This window comes from Halichondria panicea, chromosome 9, assembly GCF_963675165.1.
Source record: "Halichondria panicea chromosome 9, odHalPani1.1, whole genome shotgun sequence".
In the NCBI taxonomy this organism is placed as follows: Eukaryota; Metazoa; Porifera; class Demospongiae; order Suberitida; family Halichondriidae; genus Halichondria; species Halichondria panicea.
The window spans coordinates 3450897-3472630 of NC_087385.1; the positions used below are offsets into that span (position 1 = coordinate 3450897).

At 40.9% G+C, this 21734-nt stretch overlaps 1 protein-coding gene across 4 annotated transcripts in view; it reads right to left on the reverse strand.

Annotated features, from left to right (window-relative positions):
* Positions 1-20889, reverse strand: part of LOC135341808 (bifunctional glutamate/proline--tRNA ligase-like) — a 33808-nt gene extending 12919 nt beyond the window's left edge. Inside the window, exons 1-17 of one of the 4 annotated variants that reach the window (XM_064538466.1) lie at positions 20728-20889; positions 18628-18715; positions 14498-14760; positions 14211-14317; positions 14017-14117; positions 13837-13963; positions 12969-13161; positions 9548-9722; positions 8869-9102; positions 7147-7291; positions 6979-7089; positions 3949-4085; positions 3453-3660; positions 3079-3273; positions 1598-1801; positions 1476-1539; positions 1251-1419 (exon numbers count right to left, since the gene is read on the reverse strand). In XM_064538466.1, the coding sequence (XP_064394536.1) occupies positions 1251-1419; positions 1476-1539; positions 1598-1801; positions 3079-3273; positions 3453-3660; positions 3949-4085; positions 6979-7089; positions 7147-7291; positions 8869-9102; positions 9548-9722; positions 12969-13161; positions 13837-13963; positions 14017-14117; positions 14211-14317; positions 14498-14760; positions 18628-18715; positions 20728-20773 (2567 nt within the window). In that variant the 5' untranslated portion in view covers positions 20774-20889. Of the gene's footprint in view, positions 1-1250; positions 1420-1475; positions 1540-1594; positions 1802-3078; positions 3274-3452; positions 3661-3948; positions 4086-6978; positions 7292-8868; positions 9103-9547; positions 9723-12968; positions 13162-13836; positions 13964-14016; positions 14118-14210; positions 14318-14497; positions 14761-18627; positions 18716-20727 lie in introns of all 4 variants that reach the window. The other 3 variants (XM_064538465.1, XM_064538464.1, XM_064538463.1) reach the window with 3 other exon arrangements.
* Positions 20890-21734: the final 845 nt, after the last annotated feature.

The following is a 21734-nucleotide window of genomic DNA, read 5'->3' on the forward strand; positions in this document are numbered from 1 at the left end:
TCCAACAAAAATTAATGTCACTACTCAATTATAAGTGCACGTGCTGTTGTTTAACCTCCTAGTGTCCAATTTTTTTGGATGTAATTACGGTTTATTTCCTAGTTGAAATGAGTGCAGCAAAACTTGTTTCTGAGACAGCATTTAGGGGGAAAAGGTCAGTCTCAACTTACACATTGTACCAGCAATGAACATAAACATTGTGGCTATCTTACATCAAGGGCGTATACAGATCTGACTTCGTATTGAGCTATTTTTAGAACTGCCCACAAAAACGCCCACGCATAACCTTTGACCACACAAGGTAAATCAAGGTCTTTTTTTTATATCTGCAGGTAGCTAGCTAGCTAGCTCGATTGCAGCATAGTAAAACTAGTTCTCAGCAGCAGTATGGCTCATACTAGCATTGTCAAAGGCAAAGGCAAACCATCCAACAGTTGCAACTCCAAAAAGGCTAGGTACAATAAACCTGTCTTCCTGAGTCTCTTAACAATGCGCCCAGCACTTCCCAGCACTTAACTTCCCGCTCGAAGGGGTTGTCTTGGACCTAGCTGGACTAGGACTGGTCATGACACTTCTCTAAAATAATACTGCACTGTTAGCTAGCTAGTAAAGGCAGCTCTGATGTACACGCCCATAATTATAACTCCGTAAATAACACCGCCCACTTGTTCACGTCCGTATACTGGATTCTATTTTTAGTATATCTGGCCTCTGATACGAAGTCGGATGAGTACGTACGATACATAGTGAGTTGCATGCCCTCTTCTCTGTATATACAGTAGCTGTCAATATAAAGTACCCGTTCCGTTTACGTAGTACTCCGTAGTACGTTCGTAACGTTTCTGTTTTGACACCATATTAATTTACCGTACCGTTGCTATTTACCGCTGCACATACGTTTTGCTGAAAAGTTTTAGAAAACAAACAAAGAGACAATCCTAGTCATCTCGAGTATCGTAGCTAGACTATAGTCACTTAATTAGCTATGCTCTGGCTATGTCTAGCTGTATAAGCCTAGCTGTATAAGCCTAGCTATAGATCTACAACAAAGACATAAATGCTGCAGCGTGCAGAGCTTTGTGGGTGTGGCCGAAGGAAAAATTTAACAACGGTTGTTAGCACGGTACGTAGCGTATTATTAGCATTATTTTGCAACATACCAGCGTACTACAGACGTACTACGTAAACGGAACGGGTACCTTATATTAGCTGCTACTGTAACACTCTTATTCAAGTATAACTATACGTACCTTGTTTTCTTGGCTTTTTCACTAGTAGCAGGAGCAGGGCTAGGGGCAGCTGCTTTTTTAACTTTGCCCTCTTTGATTTTCTTCGGCCCTTTATTGCCTTTACCATCTCCACCAGTGGCAGCAGGTTGCTTGATTGACCTTTTCTTACTGCCTCCACTAATAACCTCTCCTGACACAAAAAAACCGCATTGAACATTAATTACTATACAAACAAACGATACTGACCGGTAAGGTCCTTGTACTGTTGTTTGAGATCCAGTAGTGCCTTCACCTCCTTATCAACATCCTCCTGGAACATATAATTATAGTAACTTAATTGTCTCTAATAATGAATTATCATATACCACCTTTGCTCCGCCGGCCACCTTTAGTTCCCGAACTTTCTGTCCCTGGCTGTCAATCTTTTGCTTCAGAGTGTCAGCATTGATTGCAGCTGGGACAACTACATGTACCATGGTCACTGGAACGACTTTAGTTTCTTTGTCTTCAACCTCAGCTGGTGGCTTCCTTTTTGCAGCCTGCTGTGGGTCAGTGGGACCATCTGCCTTGTTCTAAATCGTGGAAAAAATAAAAATTATACAATGAAAGCACCACGGTTGGTGGGCACCAAACATGAAGCTACTAGTAGTACTAGTACATTGGCGCGACCATGATCGTTGCTAAAAAGGATGCCAAAAGTTAGAGTCTAATGGCTGCATGAACACGAAACAGCTAAGTAAGTGCAGCCTTGCAGCTACCAATAGCTAGCGTTCTAGTGCAGAGCTAACTACTACATGTAAGTAGAGTAGCAACACTTTATGGACAAGTCTTGCTACACACTGTTCTGAAAAAGCTACAATGGCATTCCAAGTAAGCAAACCTAGCTATAATTCGAGAACGAAGCATTATTTTGCAAATCCACGAATTGCAATCGGTGACTAGAAGCCTATAGAAACTTTTACTTGCAATTGTAACACTCTACACACGCACACACAAACACCAAGAGTGCATAAAGTGTCAAACTACCGATACCTCGATCTGCACAAAAACTGTGTACAAAGTAACATGACTCGCACGTGATGAAGTATTGTACTTAACTAGTAACCTCCTACTAAATGTTGATCAGTATTGCTTGATGACAGACCGGAGACTCCAACGTTCGGTCACAAATTGACCGGGCAGAATTATCGCGTGGCTTATTTCAATAAGATAAAAAACGGGAAAATATCATGTTCAATAAGATAAAAACGGAAAATATCATGTGATTAGTCATTTTTTACAGTGCATGCAGCATATGCTATGATAGATAGCTCCAGCAAGAAAAGTGAGAGACAAGCTACTGAGGCTACTTTTAGAGTGAGAAGGACTGCACATTTCAACTTCATGACTGACCACTTTGTGCTATGGTCTGACATTTGTCACTGGTAATTGAAATGTCTAGCTAGTCGTTCGCATTCAACGTTCAGAGCTGCTCACTGCACACTGACAGGAGACGATCTTTTCACAAAAATCATCTAAATAGAGACAATAGTCGGGTTGATCGTCTTCACTTGCACTCTTTGATTCGCTGTTATCCAATTCTGTGTGTTGCGTAATGTATGTGCAAGCGTCATCAAATGCGAGTTGCTCACGAGCAAATGCGAGTTGCTCACGTGCAATTGCGAGTTGCTCACGTGCAATTGATAGGATGTCACGTTACTTTGTGTACAGTTTTTGTGTAGAGGTATCGGTAGTTTGACACTCTTCTCTTCTTATACACTCATGCAAACACACTACCGTATACCTCGCTTGCGCATGCACACACCGAGGCATAATTACAGTACAACAAAACCAGAGTAAAAGCACCAACCTTCGTTCCTTGAGAAGTGGTCTTTGAATGGCCATCAGGGATGTTGAACAAGACACAGGGAGACTCCACACCTGAGTTGGGAGATACAGGACGATACGGCTCATCGCAGATGTAGAACCCCCGTCTTTGTACTTGGATAATGTCACCCTTTGTGAGCTGCTTGAGTAGTGGATCTCCCATCATCCCAAAGCTTGTCTGTGCAAAAGAGTATAGGCAGGCAAACAAGGAACTCTAGCAAAGAGTCAGCTCTGAAGAGCTACATGTACAATGTATTATAACAATGCTCCCACAATTAACCAGTGCTCTATTCTACTTGCTGTATACACAATAATTGTTATAAAGCTGATCACAAAAAAATTTCTCGCACAACTCACTTTTGAGTTTCTATTGGCATAGTCTTTAAAATCCTCCTCTGGCTTAAGCACCCCTTTTGTGATTAGGTGTTCGAAATGGACACACACTGTCGGGGTCGGTGGGGCTTTGGCTGTGTTAGCCAACCAGGTAAGTTTGACGGTGTTCTTGTAGTCAGTATTATCCAGGTCCAGTTTCGCCTCAAGGCCAGTCACAGTACCTGACTTACCCCTGTAAATGATGCACAAGGCAATGTGTCGGATTATAGACAGTAAGTTGCTATTTATTCTAACAGCTAGAATTATAATTATGTATTTAAAATGTCTGTACATTTAAAAACGGTGACGTAGAATCTTGCACATTTATAACTTCAGTTTCAATTTTCAGATGAATGTTTTAATTACGAAAAATATAAAGTTAGGCACAGCACAATAATAATCCGTAGCAACGAGGGGAATCAATCTAGCACACGCCTAACAACTGACAAGGACATGGAACAGATCTCACAAACTACAACACCTGGCGACTTTAGTGATCTTGATGTTTCCCCAGTTGATGAGTGTAACCACCTCGCCCTCGGTAGCAGCTGCTGCATCTTCCCCTTCTACCCACACCATTGGGGAATACCACACTTCTTTATCTCCCACATCAGGGTTCTGCAGAGGATAATTCACATATTAGAGTTTAACCAGGAAATTGATTCTGCCAGAAATGATGGATCTCATACACATGAGGTTGAGTATGCATGCGCACGATGATTAATGGGTGGATCTGCTTACACGCTAAATTTCACAATGGCTGGTGATTCTGGCAGTAAATTTAGCTTTGTACATGTAGCTTTTCCGTTAGGTACCAAATAGTTAACGATATAGAAAACAAAAACTAACTCATGAGTAATTAAATAGAAACTTTTTGCAAAATAGATGTTGCTACATGTATATACGCACACACGGCGTCTTACTATGCATAGCATTGCGGAGATTCACTATCGTCTTAACCACATTTCCTTGTTTGTAATGTGTAAGTGCTGTGTACATGTGATAAAGCGTTTGATCTGAATATCGTTAATGAATAATGTTAGTAGCACCTGGCTTGACATAATTATGTGGCATAATTTGTACTAGCTAGATGATACAGAATCCGCGTAGTAAGACGCTCCCTGTGTACATGTGATAAAGCGTTTGATCTGAATATCGTTAATGAATAATGTTAGTAGCACTTGGCTTGACATAGTTATGTGGCATAATTTGTACTAGCTAGATGATACAGAATCCGCGTAGTAAGACGCTCCATCCCCTCATCTGCTCCTGATTATTAAAAGGCTGACTGCCATGTAAACAATATCTCAAGAACAAAGCTACATACAGTTACTTATCCTTGACAGGTGGATGCCGCCCTCATTCGCTCCACTGCTCTAAGAACCACCGGAGCCGCAGATCCCTCAGGCCTAGATGCACATGTGTGGAGAAGATTATGTAGTGCGTTCAGGACGCCTTCGGCATCACTTTGTCATTCTCTCGCAAATGTCACCAAACACCTCTGTAGCACCTACGTTGACCCTAAAGCTGTGTCCCCTCTACTGGCTAATCAGCTGGACAAATGCCCCGGTGTGAGGCCAATCGGTTAGGAGTCACTGCTCGCAGGATAATTGCTAAGGCCTCACCAACAATAGATATTCTAGACGCTGCAGGTGGTTTACAGATGTGTGCTGGGCAGATAGCAGGTTGTGAGCCAGCAGCACACTCAGTGAGACAGTCGTTCCAGGAATCAGAAACGGATGCCGCCTTGCTGATAGACGCCAGTAACACGTTCAATTCTCTCAACAGGACGACAGCGCTTCATAATGTGAGGCATATCTGTCCATCCTTCTCCACTATCCTAATCAATACCTACCAAGCCCACAGTGATCTGTACATTGACGGTGAGGTGCTCCACTCACAAGAACGTACCACACATGGTGATCCACTAGCTATGCCCTTCTACGCACTTGCCACAATACCTATCCAAGCTATCAATCAGCCGTGGTATGTCGACGTTGCTGCCGCCACTGGGAGAGTCTCCTGTCTTCGTTGTTGGTGGAATGACATGGAGAAGCACGGCCCATCTTTTGGATATCATGCCAATGCCTCGCTGGTGGTCAAGCCAGACTCCCTTGAGGAAGCTCTCTCGGCCTTTGGAGACACTATTATATATTTGTAAAGGCCGGCCCTTGGTAGTCAAAAGTATACCAGTGAGTTTGTTACATGCAAAGTGAAGCAATGGACCAAAGAACTGAAACTCCTTGAAACTCTTTGCTATATCGCAACCCCATGCTGCCTTCACACACGGTATGGCGAGCAAGTGGTCACATATCTCCTGTACGGTCCCCAATATCAGCAACCACTTACAGAGTCTAGAGGACACCATCTGCTCTGATTTTATACCACCCATCACGGGCCATCCACCGATTCTGAGAATCTGCTGGCACTACGCTAGGTGGATTAGAAATTCCAGACGTTTCCTCTCGCTCGGAAGATGAATTCAATGCCTTTACCAGGGTCACTGCCCATCGGATAAACCTAAAGGGTAGTGAACCTACCAACAGAGCTTTTGCTGACCAGATAACTGCCAAACGCGACATCCAGCGTGAGCGACGTGAGCACAGGACACAAGCTGCATCCACCCTACAAGAGGAAGTAACCCCCGAGCTATCTAAGGCCATGGATCTCGGTTTCCTTCCCTACGTCACAATGAAATTAGAGATCTAACAGCGAGACTCCTAACTGATGATGTGCAAGGCTTCAGGAGATTATCACAGAGACTATGTCTGGGAGAAGCGCAAACACCACAAAAGGTGCTACTAGGCTTAATGTTGCTGACAGTGGTCTCTGGGGTGGCAAGACGTGAGAGAACTTTGATGGACATCAGATTCTTTAACCTTTTTGCTCCCTCAAACCGCAACACTGACCCTAGACCAATGCTTCACGAAGCACGAGCAGGAAAAGATACGTGCCTACGGACAAAGGGTAAGGGAAGTGAAGCATACTACTTTCGTCCCTCTTGTCTTTCAGAGAAGCTACTTATCTCTATAAACGACTGGCACCCCTGCTCGCGAACAAATGGGACCAACCCTACAGCACCACCCTGCACTGGCTGAGATGTTCCCTATCCTTCAGCCATTCAGTGCATACGTGGCGCATGATCATCAAGGGGCCACGCAATGAAGCTATTACCAGTGGATCTGGTTATAGCCGAGGCCAGCCTGCAGCAAAATTAACAAACTACACACTGTAACTACCACACACTCCTAAACTATTCTCATACACTGTTCATTGCTTTATCATAATTATCTACTTGCTTCCACCATAACGGTGTTTATCAAGCCTTAAAAAAATACAGTTACTTACACTCACATAGTAACCATCGGCTGGATTACACAGGAAAACAAGGTCATATTTAAATTACCGCACTTCCTCGGTGACTGGCCCCGAGAAATAGTTACGTGTACTACCGAATTCATGCATGAGTGAGAACAAACATTATGGATTGATATAATGAATATATATATACTTTTGGATGCTTGGGCTTCATCTTCATTTCCTCCTTGGCTTCGGGCAGATGAAGTGGCACAAGCTCAGACTTGAGAAGAGCGATGTATCGAGGAGAAACGGGGTCAATGACCTGTAAAGCAAAAGTAGTATTTATAATCTCACTCCATCCCCTTACAGTCTCACCCACCTTTTTGTTACATGACCACAGCTTATCCCACTCCATCATGACAATCGCTCGTGATGATCCCTGGGAAACAATAAACTGTTTCAGTCCCTCCACTGTCATGCCATGGCGGAGCACTCCTCTTACAGTGGGGAATCTTGGGTCATCCCTGGAATTAAGAGAAAATATGATTATTGAATGGCTGTAACGTTGCATGATGTCATCATGAAAAATTAAAACCATTTGCATAATCAGTTTAGCTACACGTAGCAAGCAAACAAGATTAGAAGACAAGTAACGGTTTATCCCTCGACATTTCAGATCAATGTCGTTATGAGAGGAACAGATGATTGGACATCAAAGTTGAACTGTTGCAAAAAAATAAAATACTGCTCTCTCTTCACATTGTAATGCACTTGTATGACTATTCAATTGCAAGTTAATGTGTAATTAATGCTCAGAATGTTTTCATAAGTACCATGCACAACGTGTGTACGTTAAGGGTGTAATAATGAGCCCCCCTTCCCACTCAAGAGTTTGAGTCAAAGTTTTAACAAACTGGGGAGGGGGTATTTTCGGGTCAACAATCATTTATTTTGGGGCATTTCAATGCAAACGGTGTGTTCTAAGTAATAGTTATTACATGGCTATGAGTGCCACAAGCTGTTTTACCAGAGGCGCGTAGGCGGCCTCGGTTACAGTAGTCTATCAGTCTGTCTGTGTGTGTCTGTCACTGCTCAGTTTGGCTTACCTGGTGATTTAGGCGTCACAATTTGTACGTAGGGAAACTTGTAGCATTAAAACTAAGGCTTAAAATTTTGTAGATTTTGTAAAGAAGTCTTTGTTTCGCAGAAAAGGCGAGCTATTGTATTGCGGTTATTATTCGAAACATAAGCCAATAATTACTGTTTGCTTTGTGTGTTTGTGGAAAAGGGTCGATACAATAGAAAGCTAGAATTGTGTCTGGTACGTTTGTCTCTTTGCTGTGATCCAGGTCCACAGTGCATATATCTATCTACTAAAACCCTGTTCTCAAAACGTTTCAGCATGCCTCCAGTCTGGTTTAGCTCCTGAGTTGTTGTGCTAGACAGTTAAGTCATACATGATATATTCATCACTACATGCACTGCATTATATCACTCTTCTGGTTTCTTTATAATCATGTCATGTCACGTCACCAGCCGAGGGTTTGCACTTTAGTGCTCTAGTTGGCCCGGTAGTAGATTGTGGTCAGGGCCTTTAGGCCCAAGATCATTATCTACTACAAGGGCCAATAAACTGCTTGTGGCACGAATTGCCATGTAATAACTAATTTGTTGCCTTTTTCTGCATATAAAAAAACCAGCATAGAATGCATAGATACGAAAGAAAATTTAATTCGGTTGTTTTTGTTCTGTTTTTAGTGGCTGGAATTACAATATTGAAATAGTAACTGCATAGAAACCATGCATATGCTGTCTGGTAAACTTCCCAAGGAACCATAACTGTCTCATTCAGTGTGCACTATAAAAAAAAAAGATGGGGGGTGGGTCACTTCACTGAAAGGTCACTTTTACCCAGTGCAACATGCCATATACTGGCACTACCGTTCCTTTGATCTGGCATTATATGAAACAAAGAATACAAACATAATAAGAAACGGAGGCACATTGCAAGGGCTTGCACCCCACCTCCCCCCAAACACCATGCAGCACTGAAATGGTCAATGTACATGTGTATACAGACATGGGACACACTCACACTTACCACCCACTCACGATGCCTTGCTCCACAAACCACCTCAGTTTTCTCTTAGACAAAACGGTGTTCTGTAGGTTTAATCGGCTGTACTCGTAGATGTACGGCTGTCTTATCCGTAGCTTCTGACAAAACCATTCATATTGGGGGTCACGGTCGTGGTACTCCGTTGTCCTCAGAGCATGGGTTACACCCTCATAACTGTCCACAATGGGGCAGGCAAAGTCATACGTAGGGTACACCCTGTAAGGCAAAGCGGTTCCAGAGACGTAGCAATGATAATTAATTAGCAAAATATTGGCAAAATCTCGGGCAAAGAGCTACAGTAGCAGCCAATATAAAGTACCCGTTTCGTTGCAAAATAAACGCTAAAAGTACTAGGATTGTCTCTTTGTTCGTTTTCTAAAACTTTTCTGAAAAACATACTTGCAACGTGCAACGGTAATTAGCAACAATACGGTAAATTCAACGCTTTTAACACGGTGTCAAAACTGAAACGTTACGAACGTACTACGTAGGGTACTTTATATTGACCGCTAGTGTACTACAAGAAACATACCCAAAGCTGACAATATCACGACTTTATATATAACCATATTAACTGTGTCGACAATTTTAATACTCTGACTAATGTAACGAAACTGTCCTAATAGGCAGTTACAACCACTGAAATTGAATCTTAACATACTTATATTTCGATCCAGTGCGTGGGTGAGGAGGCTCGAGTTTGCAGCGGTAGATGGTGGGATCCCTAAGGCATCCATTGTCAGAGCCCATGTCAATGCGAGCTCTAAGGCAGCATTGGAGACCACGCTTAGACCCTACTTTCATCTCCTCCCAAAGGGCAAGGTTCTGTTCAACAGCTGCGCAAGGATACAAATAACAATGTCATTAATTTATAGCATTGATAAGTTTGAACATGCTTTAAATCTACCATCGATTTGCATTACAAAGTTATTCTACTCACGTTATGAAATGCAAAAAACCGCACACGTACATTAGTTATACCAACGAGTGTAGTGTTATGCAAATAGTTTAACACCCTCAAGTTCTTCAACAATAATAATTATAATGAGTGTTTGGTGCTAAATGCCTCAGTGCATATTACTATGTTATAGTTAGAACATGGGCATGAGGTATCTATGTGTTATAGTGTCCCAAAGCTTGAGGGATGAGGGACACTATAACTATAGATACCGAATGCACATGTTCTAACTGATTTAGATCCCAAAACCTATTGGCTACTAGAAATGCACTAGCTTAGCAACAGTCAACCTATATAAACAGCCAACCAAGCAACTGCATCATTATTCTTTTGAAAACTAATATCTGAAGTTGGCATCTCTGTGTCTCTACTAAATCTGTGGTCTCTATTCAAGTCAACCCTGTTCCTTCACCTCAGTTTGATGGACAAAATTATAGTCCTAGCTCCACCCACAAAACGGAAACATCCAGCTCCTCCCCCAGTTTTACAGCAAACAAGCCCAGCACACTTCCCAAGAAACGAGCGGCTCGTACTACTCTCACAAAGCGAAAGGAAGACACCTAAGCTATAATTTGCAGCAAACGAGCGGCTCCTATACTACTCTTGAACAAAGCGAAAGGAACTATAGGAAGAAGCCAAAGCTAGAATCCCAGCACTTCCATCCAGCTCCTCCCCCATGCAGCCTTGCAGCAAAAAAGCACAGCACACTGCCCAAAAAACGAGCGTCTCCTACTACTCTCGAACAAAGCCAAAAAAAGAAACTAGAGCTTCTCTTTTTCATTCTAGTTCTGTTATTATTACTAGACAAAGCATCTAGCTACAATAATTTTTATACTCTTCTTATAAATCACAATACAATGTACAATGTTGTAGTTTGTAGCCCAGAGCAATCTATAGTACCGGTACTATAGCTCATAGTTCCCTGCTAAATACACTCAAATGGGATCTAATACTTTGTTCACTCAAAAAGTGTTTTGTTTGGCAGTGTACATAAACTTATCACCTCTTCCAGCAACCCAAATAATTAAAAACATACCAACTCTAATTATAGGAAAGAATGTAACATATGTGCAGCGTATCGTCTGACATAGCCTGTAGCTGAACAGTATAGGTTAACTTGTCAAGAAAGTGGATTTTTAAAATATAGCTTCACTCTCAATTATGGCTAGTTTTACTTACAGTGAAGCCTGTTGCAGTATCTTCATATTTTGCATAGGATATCTGTTTGCACAAGCAGCCTATTCGACTCATGAGTTAGCCTCTCAGCTCTAGCTATTTGTTCAATCGGTGAGCAGTTACAGCTGTAATACACCAGTAAACACACTGTGACACGGTCAGCTTTACAGTATAGCTAGTAAGCTAGTACGGATGCAACCTTCCTCAGGATTGAAGTATGTACATGTAGCTTTCAATCACCATAATTATTATTATGCCTCGAGGCGTAGCCGCACGAGGGATACGGTAAAGCTGACTGTGTGTGTGTGTGTCTGTCTGTTCCAGCTGTCTTTTTAGACTGTGCTTGTTATAGATACTACTTTCTGTGATTGAATTCTGTGAATTAGACTGCTTGTTATAGATATTACTTTCTGTGGTTGAATTCTGTCTTTAATACTTATCTCACAGACTACTGACTATGCCTTTGACAAAGGTTTGCTCCCACTGTTTGGCTACAGGCCATTTAAGACGAACAGTATGCACTATTAACTGTGGACACCCCTTTCTTGTGAAACAATCAAAGCACATTGCAAATTATTTATCTCTTCTAACACTCTAATACTTTTGAGCGAAAGCAAAAACATGGCGAGAGGCATTAGCAAGCGCACGCTTGCAACACTAGTATAAGCTATTAGTAGCTTTATTTATGTAGCTTTGGCATCTCCACCGAGGCTTCATATAGTGTAGCTATAATAATACCACAACTGATCAACTTTTGGAGAACAACATTTGAACCCCTGAAATACTTGTTTACACTTTGTACATCTATAATCATAATTTCTATGTATACCGTAGAAACTGGATTATTTAGCACATGCTTACATGTATATTCGAGAATGCGCCTATAATGCAGTCATTTGAGCCCCACCCAGTTACTGGTCTCTGTGATGAAGATGACTCGTTAGCTACTTAGAAAGTGAGCAAATGGCCAACCCAAACTGGATTTATATCATACTATTATGGTACAGTTAATTTTTAAATTCTTATTATGCCTCGGTGCGCATGCGCAAGCGAGGTATACGGTAGTATGTTTGTGTGTCTGTGTAGACTGCTACAGCTGCTCAAGGATCAATTAACCGTAAGTAAGAGTTTCTACAGGCTTCTAATAATGTTTTCTTGGATTTTAATTTGTGGATTTGCAAAATAATACTCTGTTCTCGAGTTATGCCTACTTTTGCTAGCTTGGAATGCCATTGCAGACTTTTCAGAAGAGTGCGTAGCGAAACTTGTCCATACAGTGTTTCTACTCTACTTAGTAGTATAGCTCTGCACTCGAACTCTATCTATTGGTAGCTGCAAGAGTGAGAAGAGAGCTGCAAGGCTCTGTTACTAGTGGACTTTTGGCATCGATTGTTTTTAACAACAATCATGGTCAATCACTACCCACTTGTTGAGTTTCTCTATTCTGCATGCAGCCAAATTTATAAAAATGTTCATCATGATAATTATAATGATTGTGTGACAGTGTATAAAAGCTATTGCTATAATAGCTAGTAGCTGTAGCTTTATGTTATGTAGCTTTGACACCTCCACCGAGGCATCAGCACCCGCGGTGCTTTCATTACAAAATGTTTTTATTGGATCAAGAACTGGAACAGAAAAGATCTAAGTCCACCTCATCTATGTCTCACATTCTCTCAGTGTGATCGGACAAGGTAATAGCATGCCCAGAGAGTCTTTCCAGATGGATATCACCAGCTATATATAGCTGCCATGCACTGTACTAGCTCATTAGATAAACAAAAATTAACTGAGGCTTTCACTAATATCCTTCGCATAAAAGGAAAAGCGATTCAATTCGAAAAAAAACTTGCACTTGAGGATGCGCTTAAAATGAAGATACGCTTATAATCGAGTAAGCGGTAATAATCCAGTTTCTACGGTATAATATTAAAAATTAAAAACCTACAAAGGTTGTAGTTCTTAGACTTTTTCCTGGCCTCTCTCTCCTTCTTCATCTGGTCTGGGGGTGTGTCGTCAATGTAAGCCAGTCCCTCCTTGATGAGGCCCACGGCATACTCAAGACACAACTCAAACCAGTCTGATGTAAAACTGAAGTGGTCTGGCTTGATGTCCAGCATGGCAACATCCTCCAGAATCACCTACATGGGGTGAAAACATGGCTAGAGGAATGTAAAGTACTTCAGTTGTACACTAAGAGCCAAAATGTATGCATGTACATGCCAACTGATAACTTTACTAACCCACATTCCTCACACATTTAGCCATCAAAAAAAGCTTTGAGAAAAAAACAGGGAAATTTTGCTTATAATAATTCCGGGAATCAAAATTGAAATTCCACAGTTCCGCACTTCATGTTGCAGTATTTTCTCTGCTACTGTCTAATTCATTTTCTTGTTAATTGCAACGGGAACTTTTGTTGATGACTACTTTCCATCAGAGCTAAGTTTACTACACAAGAACTCTGGACACAACCTACATGTAGTGTTAGATGCACAGTAGCCCTCAGAAAAAAAACCTATTGAGCCGAATATGCAATGAAGACAGTGGCCTAAGTAAAAAGTAAAAATTACCAGGTTGCTTTGATAGAGCCAACTTTTACAGCCTTGATTAATCAAGTTGTGAAGTCTCTCATAGTTTTTCAATTAATGGCTAGATTCTATAGCCGTAAAAGTTGCCTCTATATTGTTAATGCGACAATCAACTTCTCAAATTCTGCCAACTTTTTGGAACAGAAGTACGTACATGTAGATCAATACGTTACTATTCAGTTACGTCAAAACTACATCGTGTTCTGAGAGATACTGTATGTTCACCTTCTCAAACTCCTCCTTTTCTTTCTCAGGGTTGGTATCATCAAACCTCATAACCAGACGACCTTGGAATTTTATCTGGTAGTATTGGTTCAGTAAGGCAGCCTTTGCATGGCCAATATGCAGGTAGCTATAATTATAAAAATAAACCAATTTTCAAAAACACAAAACACATTCACTGACCCTGAAGCTTCTGGAGGGAACCTAGTGACAACATTGCCGATTGAAGCTCCAGGAAGCTCAACAAACTTGCCCACATCAGCTTGCTTGACTCTAGGTACAGCCTAATGACATTTTTTTAATCCATGCATAAAACAAAAAGAATAATATACTGCAGCACCAACAGTGTCATGACCAGTGCGTACTACATTGGCTACCTTTGTCTCCATCTTGTCTCCGACAAGTTTGATAGCATCTTTGCTAGTCAAATAGTCAAACCAGCGCTTGAGGTTATTGTATGGAGCCATGGAAAGACTAGCTTGAGCTGCATGTGCGTGAGTGTGTTGGGAGGGTCCAGACAGCTCTTAAAAGTAAGTACAACATTCATTTCAGGAGAACTAAAGCAAATATGCATTTAAATACAGCCACATCATTAGAAAACAGAAAATTTGAGATGCAGTTGCATAAATAATAACAACAACTATTAGTTAACTAGATCTCTTACCTCTGAGACTACTGTACACAGCCAAGTCAGCAAGACTCAGATCATAACCCACTAGGTAAACCCTAGGCTCCAGAATGTTATTCAGTTGAGTCAGCACCTTCTCCTGACCAGGCCCGGGAGTTAACTGGGTGAGACTATACTCCATCCAGTGGTCAATTTCCGCTTTCTCAAGGTTGGTAGTACCGTAAAGGGGCATTTTATCAGGGGGAACAAGACGGCACAGGAATCGAGCAACAGCATGTGCACCATTGAGAGTGCCACCACTATATGTGTACATGTGTGTATGTTTGAGTAAAACATTACACATACTAGGCGAAGACATGTACTACCAGTCTGCCCTAAGACCCCAAATGTTGTAAGACAGAAAGTGCTACAAGTTGCCTCATGAATAAATGAGAACAGTTTTTCTGAAGGTTTTTAGAGCTATCTAAGTTGAAATATGTAATAAGAAGACAGTTTAACATACGATAAACACTTATAAATTATGAATTTGGGTCAAACTAGCATAAAGTTGTGTTAAATGATTGCGGAAAGTTTGAATTTTTGAGCAAGCTGTTCACCATCAACGTAGCAACTCAAAATTGGTTAAACAATTAAGAAGGATCTGAATAACAACATATTCAAGGTATGTAAATGATATACAAATGAATGGTGTTTGCAAAGCAGTTACACAAACTTTGACATAAATATACAACTTGGCAATAGCATAAAACACATAATGAATGACTTCAAGCCTTCTAGCTTGCTGCTAAGCATGCACAAGAATTTCATTGGTGCAGCCATGAGTTCCACCAACCACAGAGACTATTCAGAATGAGCTAACTTTGAATTTTTGCGCAAGCTGTTCACACTATCTCAATCTAGTCCAAACTTTCTGAGTCAATACATTCCATTCCATATTGAACTAATCTAGTAACAAGTTCTAAATGGTCTCTGTTATGAGCTTTGGAAATTCAGAAAAAATCCCCCTTCACTACTTCTGGCAGAGTTGTTGGGTGTCGTCATTATGAATCTCATTATATATAATTACGAATTTCATTGTTTTTGTGATGTCATCATTATGAATACCATTAAAATACTTGTGGTATGTTATTCCTGTCTTGTCTTGCAAATACTGAAAAGTTGGGGGTCTTAGGGCAGACTGTACTGTACATGCTGCCTCGAAAACTTCCGCTGGGCCAAATACAATAGCATAAACGGTGCACGATTTGATATGGACGCAATCAAGGAAACTATGCTGAAAGCACAGCGGGTATTGATGCCTCAGTGGAAAGCTGCATGAAACTAATACTTCATATTTGAATGCATGGTGCAAAAAAGTGGGAAATGATCGACCGTGGTTGTTGCTAAGGTTGCCAAAGTTCAAAGTCCATCATTAATGTATGTTGCGCTCATGAAACAGTTTTTCTCACCCTTGCAGCTACCAATAACTAGCGTTCTAGTCCAGAGCTAACTACTAAGTAAATAGCTAAGATTTGGCACGAGCCTAAAGAGATTACAATGGCCTTCAAATTAAGCAAAACTCAGGGGCGGATCCAGAAATTGGGAAAGGGAAGCCCATAGAAGCTCTCACTTGCACTTCATTGATCTAAAAGCTGTAGCAGTCTACACAAACACACAAGCACACTACCGTATGTACATGTACTTTATTTGGGAAAGCGCACCGAGACATAAAACATAAAAATGCCATAATTAAACTGCATGTATAACGGTATAAACTTTAGCGGAAAGACCGTTACAGAGTATTTACATGTAGCGGACTAATTTTTGTGGACTATCAGCCTTTTATATTAATATTCGTGGATATAAATGATTGCGCTACATGCTTAATCAGCACACTAGAGCACTTAAGTGCAAACCCTAGGCTGTTAACATAACTACAGTGGAACCTCCGTTAACAACCACCTCCGAATAAAGGCCAGTTGCTATATTATGACGGCCAAGCACCCAGATCCCAAAAGAACAGTTTGTGTATAAAACAACCTCTCAACAAAGGCCACCTCTGTATAAAGGCCAAAACATTATTCCCCAAAGGTGTCCGTTATAGAGGGGTTCCACTGTAATAGAAACCAGGCGAGTGATATACAAGAATATGTATGATCATGGAAGCTAAGCAGCAAGTAAAGGAAGCAACTAGACTAGAGCCTGAAACGTTTAAGAATGGAGTTTTAGTAATGCAAGGTCTGCACTAGGTAGGATCACAGCAAAGAAGCCTGGAGTGTTAGAAATATGGCTCCTGGTATGTTCTGGTGCTAGGATAAGTAAAGAAGCAACAACCACAATCATAATTCTAGCTTTCTACTCCGGTGTATCCCTTTTCTATTGTTCCTGGTACGGGATCCCTTCAGCTGCAAACACATACCTCAAACAAAATGCTCATAGAGCATTCACCCCGTACGTTGAGTTTCATCGCACAGCGCAAAACAGATACGACAACTTTTACCGTTATGACCTTAACATTATGGGGAATGACTATAAAGCAACGATTAGATCAATAAGATGTTGTTGCTTTCAAAGATCACCTACAAGTTTCGACTATAAGTAACCACTGTCTCATTAGTAGCTAAAGCATAGTTCGCTCAAATAGCTCATTTTTGCGCGTACACACACAACCCCTGCTGCGCATGCACGGGGTAATAGAGGCTGCGTGTACATGTAGTTAGCTAGCCATACAGCCAACGTGAAAGTTTGATTTATATATGACAACGAAGCCAAAATCTGACCATAACTTGTTGTGTGAAGGCTATCCATTCTGTAAACGTAGTGCTATGGCATCCAGGTGAATATAATTATAGGCTCAGATAATACACTACAGTGCATCCAGTCTAGAGAGTAGAATACCACAGATGTGCACTTAAATGTAAATATCCTGTGATTGTCTAAGAAAATGTGCTGATACCATTGTGTAGGTAAATGAATAAGCTACAACATATCCAAAAATGTTTCCATGGCAACATAAGGTGGTGGGTTGTGGTGATTAGAAAAGCATTGTTATAGTGGGTAATCGGTTAGGGAGAGAAAAGGCCAAAAGTTTCCGGCTAAGGTTTGGACTTCGTCACAACATCTATAGATAGTTTGGCTATCTTATGAAAGGTACAATGTTGCTTACATATGTACACATCCTCCGCAGTGCTCAAAATTGCTACTTTTTGTGCCATTTTGTTAGGGAGAGATTTCAAGAAGATCTCACGGCTAAGGTCCAAAATTACACTGAGAAGCTTGTATAAATTGCCTAACTTTTGATAATAAAAAAAATGAGTGCAGAAACACTTTAGTTCCAGAGATAATTGATGTTACATACCTTTTTCTACGATCACCCCCATTTTTACCTAAAATTATTTCCCACTACAACAACTTTTGGGGAAATATTTTTGAATAAGCTTATTCATTCACCTGCACAATGGTATCAGCACAATTTCTTAGAAGTGTTCCAATCTTAAGATACGTTTAAATACAACTACTCACACTTTTGTGGATTCTACTATCTAGACTGGATGCACTGTATAGCACTGAAGTGCAAACCCTCGGCTGGTGACATATAAAAACCAGAGGGGTGACATACAAATCATAATTGCGCAGTGCCATGTGATTGAGGCCGTCTATCACAGAAACTCAGGAGCAATAAAACTAGACTGGAGGCATGCTGAAACATGATCAAATACATGATCAAATAATGTTCTTAATTGTAGTGGTATGTATGGGTTTACCCTTAGCTAATACACTCTGCAGACAAATATTCGATTTTTATCCAAGGACATACACATGCATGTGTTATTTCTAGACAAAGGGAGTTGAGTTACATGCAGAACAAGAAGCATTAAAAGGAATCCTGGAAGCTCTCGAGATTGTGCTAACTTAATCATAAAGATCGATGTACATGTAGTAGACATGTCGGCACCAGAACATAATTATACGTAACTTATAAAGTACATGTAGACAGTCTTTCTTGAACTGTTCTACATGTAGGAATTATAATTTTTCAGGAAAGACACTGGAGAGTTTTACGCACTCAGAAAAAACAAGTTCTCAATATCCAGAAGATAAGTCATATATTTGATTTTGTGCTTAGCAGCGCATACCAGCAAACTTCCACTAAATAGATTCATGACAGCGGGGTTACTATCACTCACTTTTGAGAAGCACAGGTAGCTTGACCAAACGAGACACTTAGAGACGGGAGGATGGTATCCTTAACCAGTTCAGCAACAGCATATGGCACTACAGTGAATATTATAGTATATAATAAAGGAGTACAATATGGGATTAATACATGTAGCACACGAGTATATACTAAGACCTCTAATTATAGACAGAATAGACGAACGGTTAGTAATACGTAGTTAATATAAATCGGGTACAAACTACCATGCCAGAAAGGTGGGAGCTGGATTAGAAGTACAGACGGTAATACCTCAATGTAAGGCTAAACTTTTAAAGTGACGTACAATAAAGATTGCACAAGTGTTAAATTTTTTGCTGATTTTATTAGCAGCGAATCTTGAAGGCGATCGGTGCTGGCAGTGAACAAGCAGTGTAATTATACAGATGTCATCACTTCTGCATCCTAGTATAATTATATGAGCAAAAACCACAAATCAATATTAATTCTCCCAGCTACGAGCAGAGGCAACAATATCAGACTGAGTATAGATCGAAGAACAATTTCCCCAAAGCATTACTATAATCAGCCACATCAAGATTGTAGGGAACACTTGTCTGTTGACAGAGCTCGTGGTAACTTGCAAGCTGCTGTAACGCCAACAGAAAACATATCCACGTTTGGGTGTGCAGTGCGTAAGCACGCCGCAAAATGGTTGGCCACTCCCACATTTGTTGACCACACCCTCTATCACTAGTTACATATTGCACATCATGGACAGTACTACCGATAGCACGAATTTTCGAGGCACTTATATTTCGTGGAATGGCCCCTAAAACATTTTGTTGCACAATGTTCGTGGAATGACAGCTTACCGGAAGCCACACCTTTAATCTTTGCACGTTATAGCAGATAATTTTTGTGGACTTAATTTTGTGTAGGATTGCTAACCCACAAAATCAGCGAAAATTAAGCCCCTCGAAAATTTCACGCTATATAATATACAAATGTAAGTAATACAGTATTATATAATAATGAAATTTTCTTAGCAGTGAGTAGCTCTGGTTAAACATGAACTTATCCCTGGTTATTATTGCAGGGTGTATCTCAGTCACCTTTTAACACACCTAGTTTTCACTGTTTAGTAGCTGAGATTTTAAATTTTCTGGCCCCACTCACTTTATTGTAACATTGTCGACATGGCCAGTTGTGCATTGTGCAGAAGTTGATGCACTTACACATCGTTAGTGGTTAAAAATGGTACAGATGTACCCAGTCATGACGTCATGTAATTAGTGAGTTAGCCTATTGGCTGAACACCCACGCATTACGTAATTGCATTCCGCTACTCGGTACAGGTCTACAATCAGCACAAGACTCACTGAACGACTTCTCATCCCACAGTAAAGTTCTACGCGGCCGGTAGTCTACATAAACACTAGACTCTCTGGACCACTTCTGATCTCACAACTAAGTTCTATACTGTCTTTATTGACTACACATATCTAGCTTTCTTATGTGCTGATCATTAAATTAGCAGAGGAGGTATGACAGGCACAGTGCAGGTTTAAGTCATTAGCAATAACACACTGCGTGAGCAGATAACTAGTGTTCAATCACAGGCTAATTCTTGAGCTGATTCACGCCTGTCATACACTAGACAGGTGTCGCCGCCTTTGACCGTTGTACGGAAGGAGGACGGTACCCAAGCATATCAACAGTTTTGTTCTCATCACATTGCAGTATTTCAAGTGGATTGATCCACTTAACTTTACCACATGTGAATTTTGCACACGCTAGATTGACTGAGAGGGGTGGAGTGATATTCATCGCTATTGGCTTAAAAATAATGAGATTCATAATGCTATTGCACAATAGGCCAGAACAAAACTGTAGATAGACTTGGTTCCCGTCCTTCTTCAGGGAGGGCGGTGACGCCTTTCTACTAGTCATACACCTTCTCTGTTAGACATCGTCTTTACAAATAACGTCATAAGCCACGCAAATAAACTATGAGTAAGTAACTATGAGCAAGGACCTTGCACCATATGTACTCCTAGTTACAATTAATATACACCCACCCGGTACACATAATTAAGAACTTTTATTTACCTAATGAGAGAAAACATACCAAAACTAGCCGATGAAGTTAGCTGAATAGCAACAGACACAGCCATGCCTGGTCAGTTTAGAGCCTTCTGTAAAAGGATTCAACCAGATTTAACCAAGTTGTGAATACAGTGGTCGATCAGAGGAGAGGGACATGTGTGCGGTGCATTGATGTCATTGCGGTCACGTGATAAACATCCAAAATCACTGTGCGGCGTGACGTCGATAACAAGCCGCTCATGATATCGAGGTAGTACATCACAGAGCATTGTCAGACTTTGATTGTATCTCTGCTTCTGAGCAAAATTGGCAAAAATAAAAATTAATCCCCCACTGCAAAATAACTTTAATGCGGACACTAAAAACTAGGCGCAAGAGAAGTTTGGAGATATCCAGGCCTAGCTCGCGAAGCAACGACCTTCTACAAGAGACTCGCCTCCATGCTATCATCCATGCTATCATCCAAATGGGACCAATGGTACAGCAGCACACTATGCTGGCTCCATTGCTGACTAAACTTTTCCCTCCTTTGCTCATCCATTCAAGCCATTAGAGGGTCCAGATTGTCATGTGGACACCCCTCCATGCCCAATAGCCCCTTTAGATCTGGGGCTATTGACCAATGAAGACAGTGTATTAACATCAAGAGACAATCCAACCTGCTGTGCGACTAATGCTAGTTCAGGAACTTGGATACTCATGCTGATTGTACCGAGACTGGGGTCTGTTGGCACACTTGCGTTTCTCCCATCTACTACTGAAGGCACTCCTTTGCTACAAATCTGGCTCTGTATTTAGTGGATTGTGTTATTTTGTTAATAGTTTGTGATTTTCTTTGTAGCTTGTAGTTGAAGACAAGACATTCTCACAAAACCACAATGTTGTGGTTACTACTACACTAGCGCACGCATTGAAATTAAATACTGCGAGTGTAAGTCTCAGATTGCACACGCGATCTAAAAGTTACATTTTTGTGGTCAATTTGTTACTGTGCGGGCACCTTTAATTATAGATACCGTCGTGTTGACG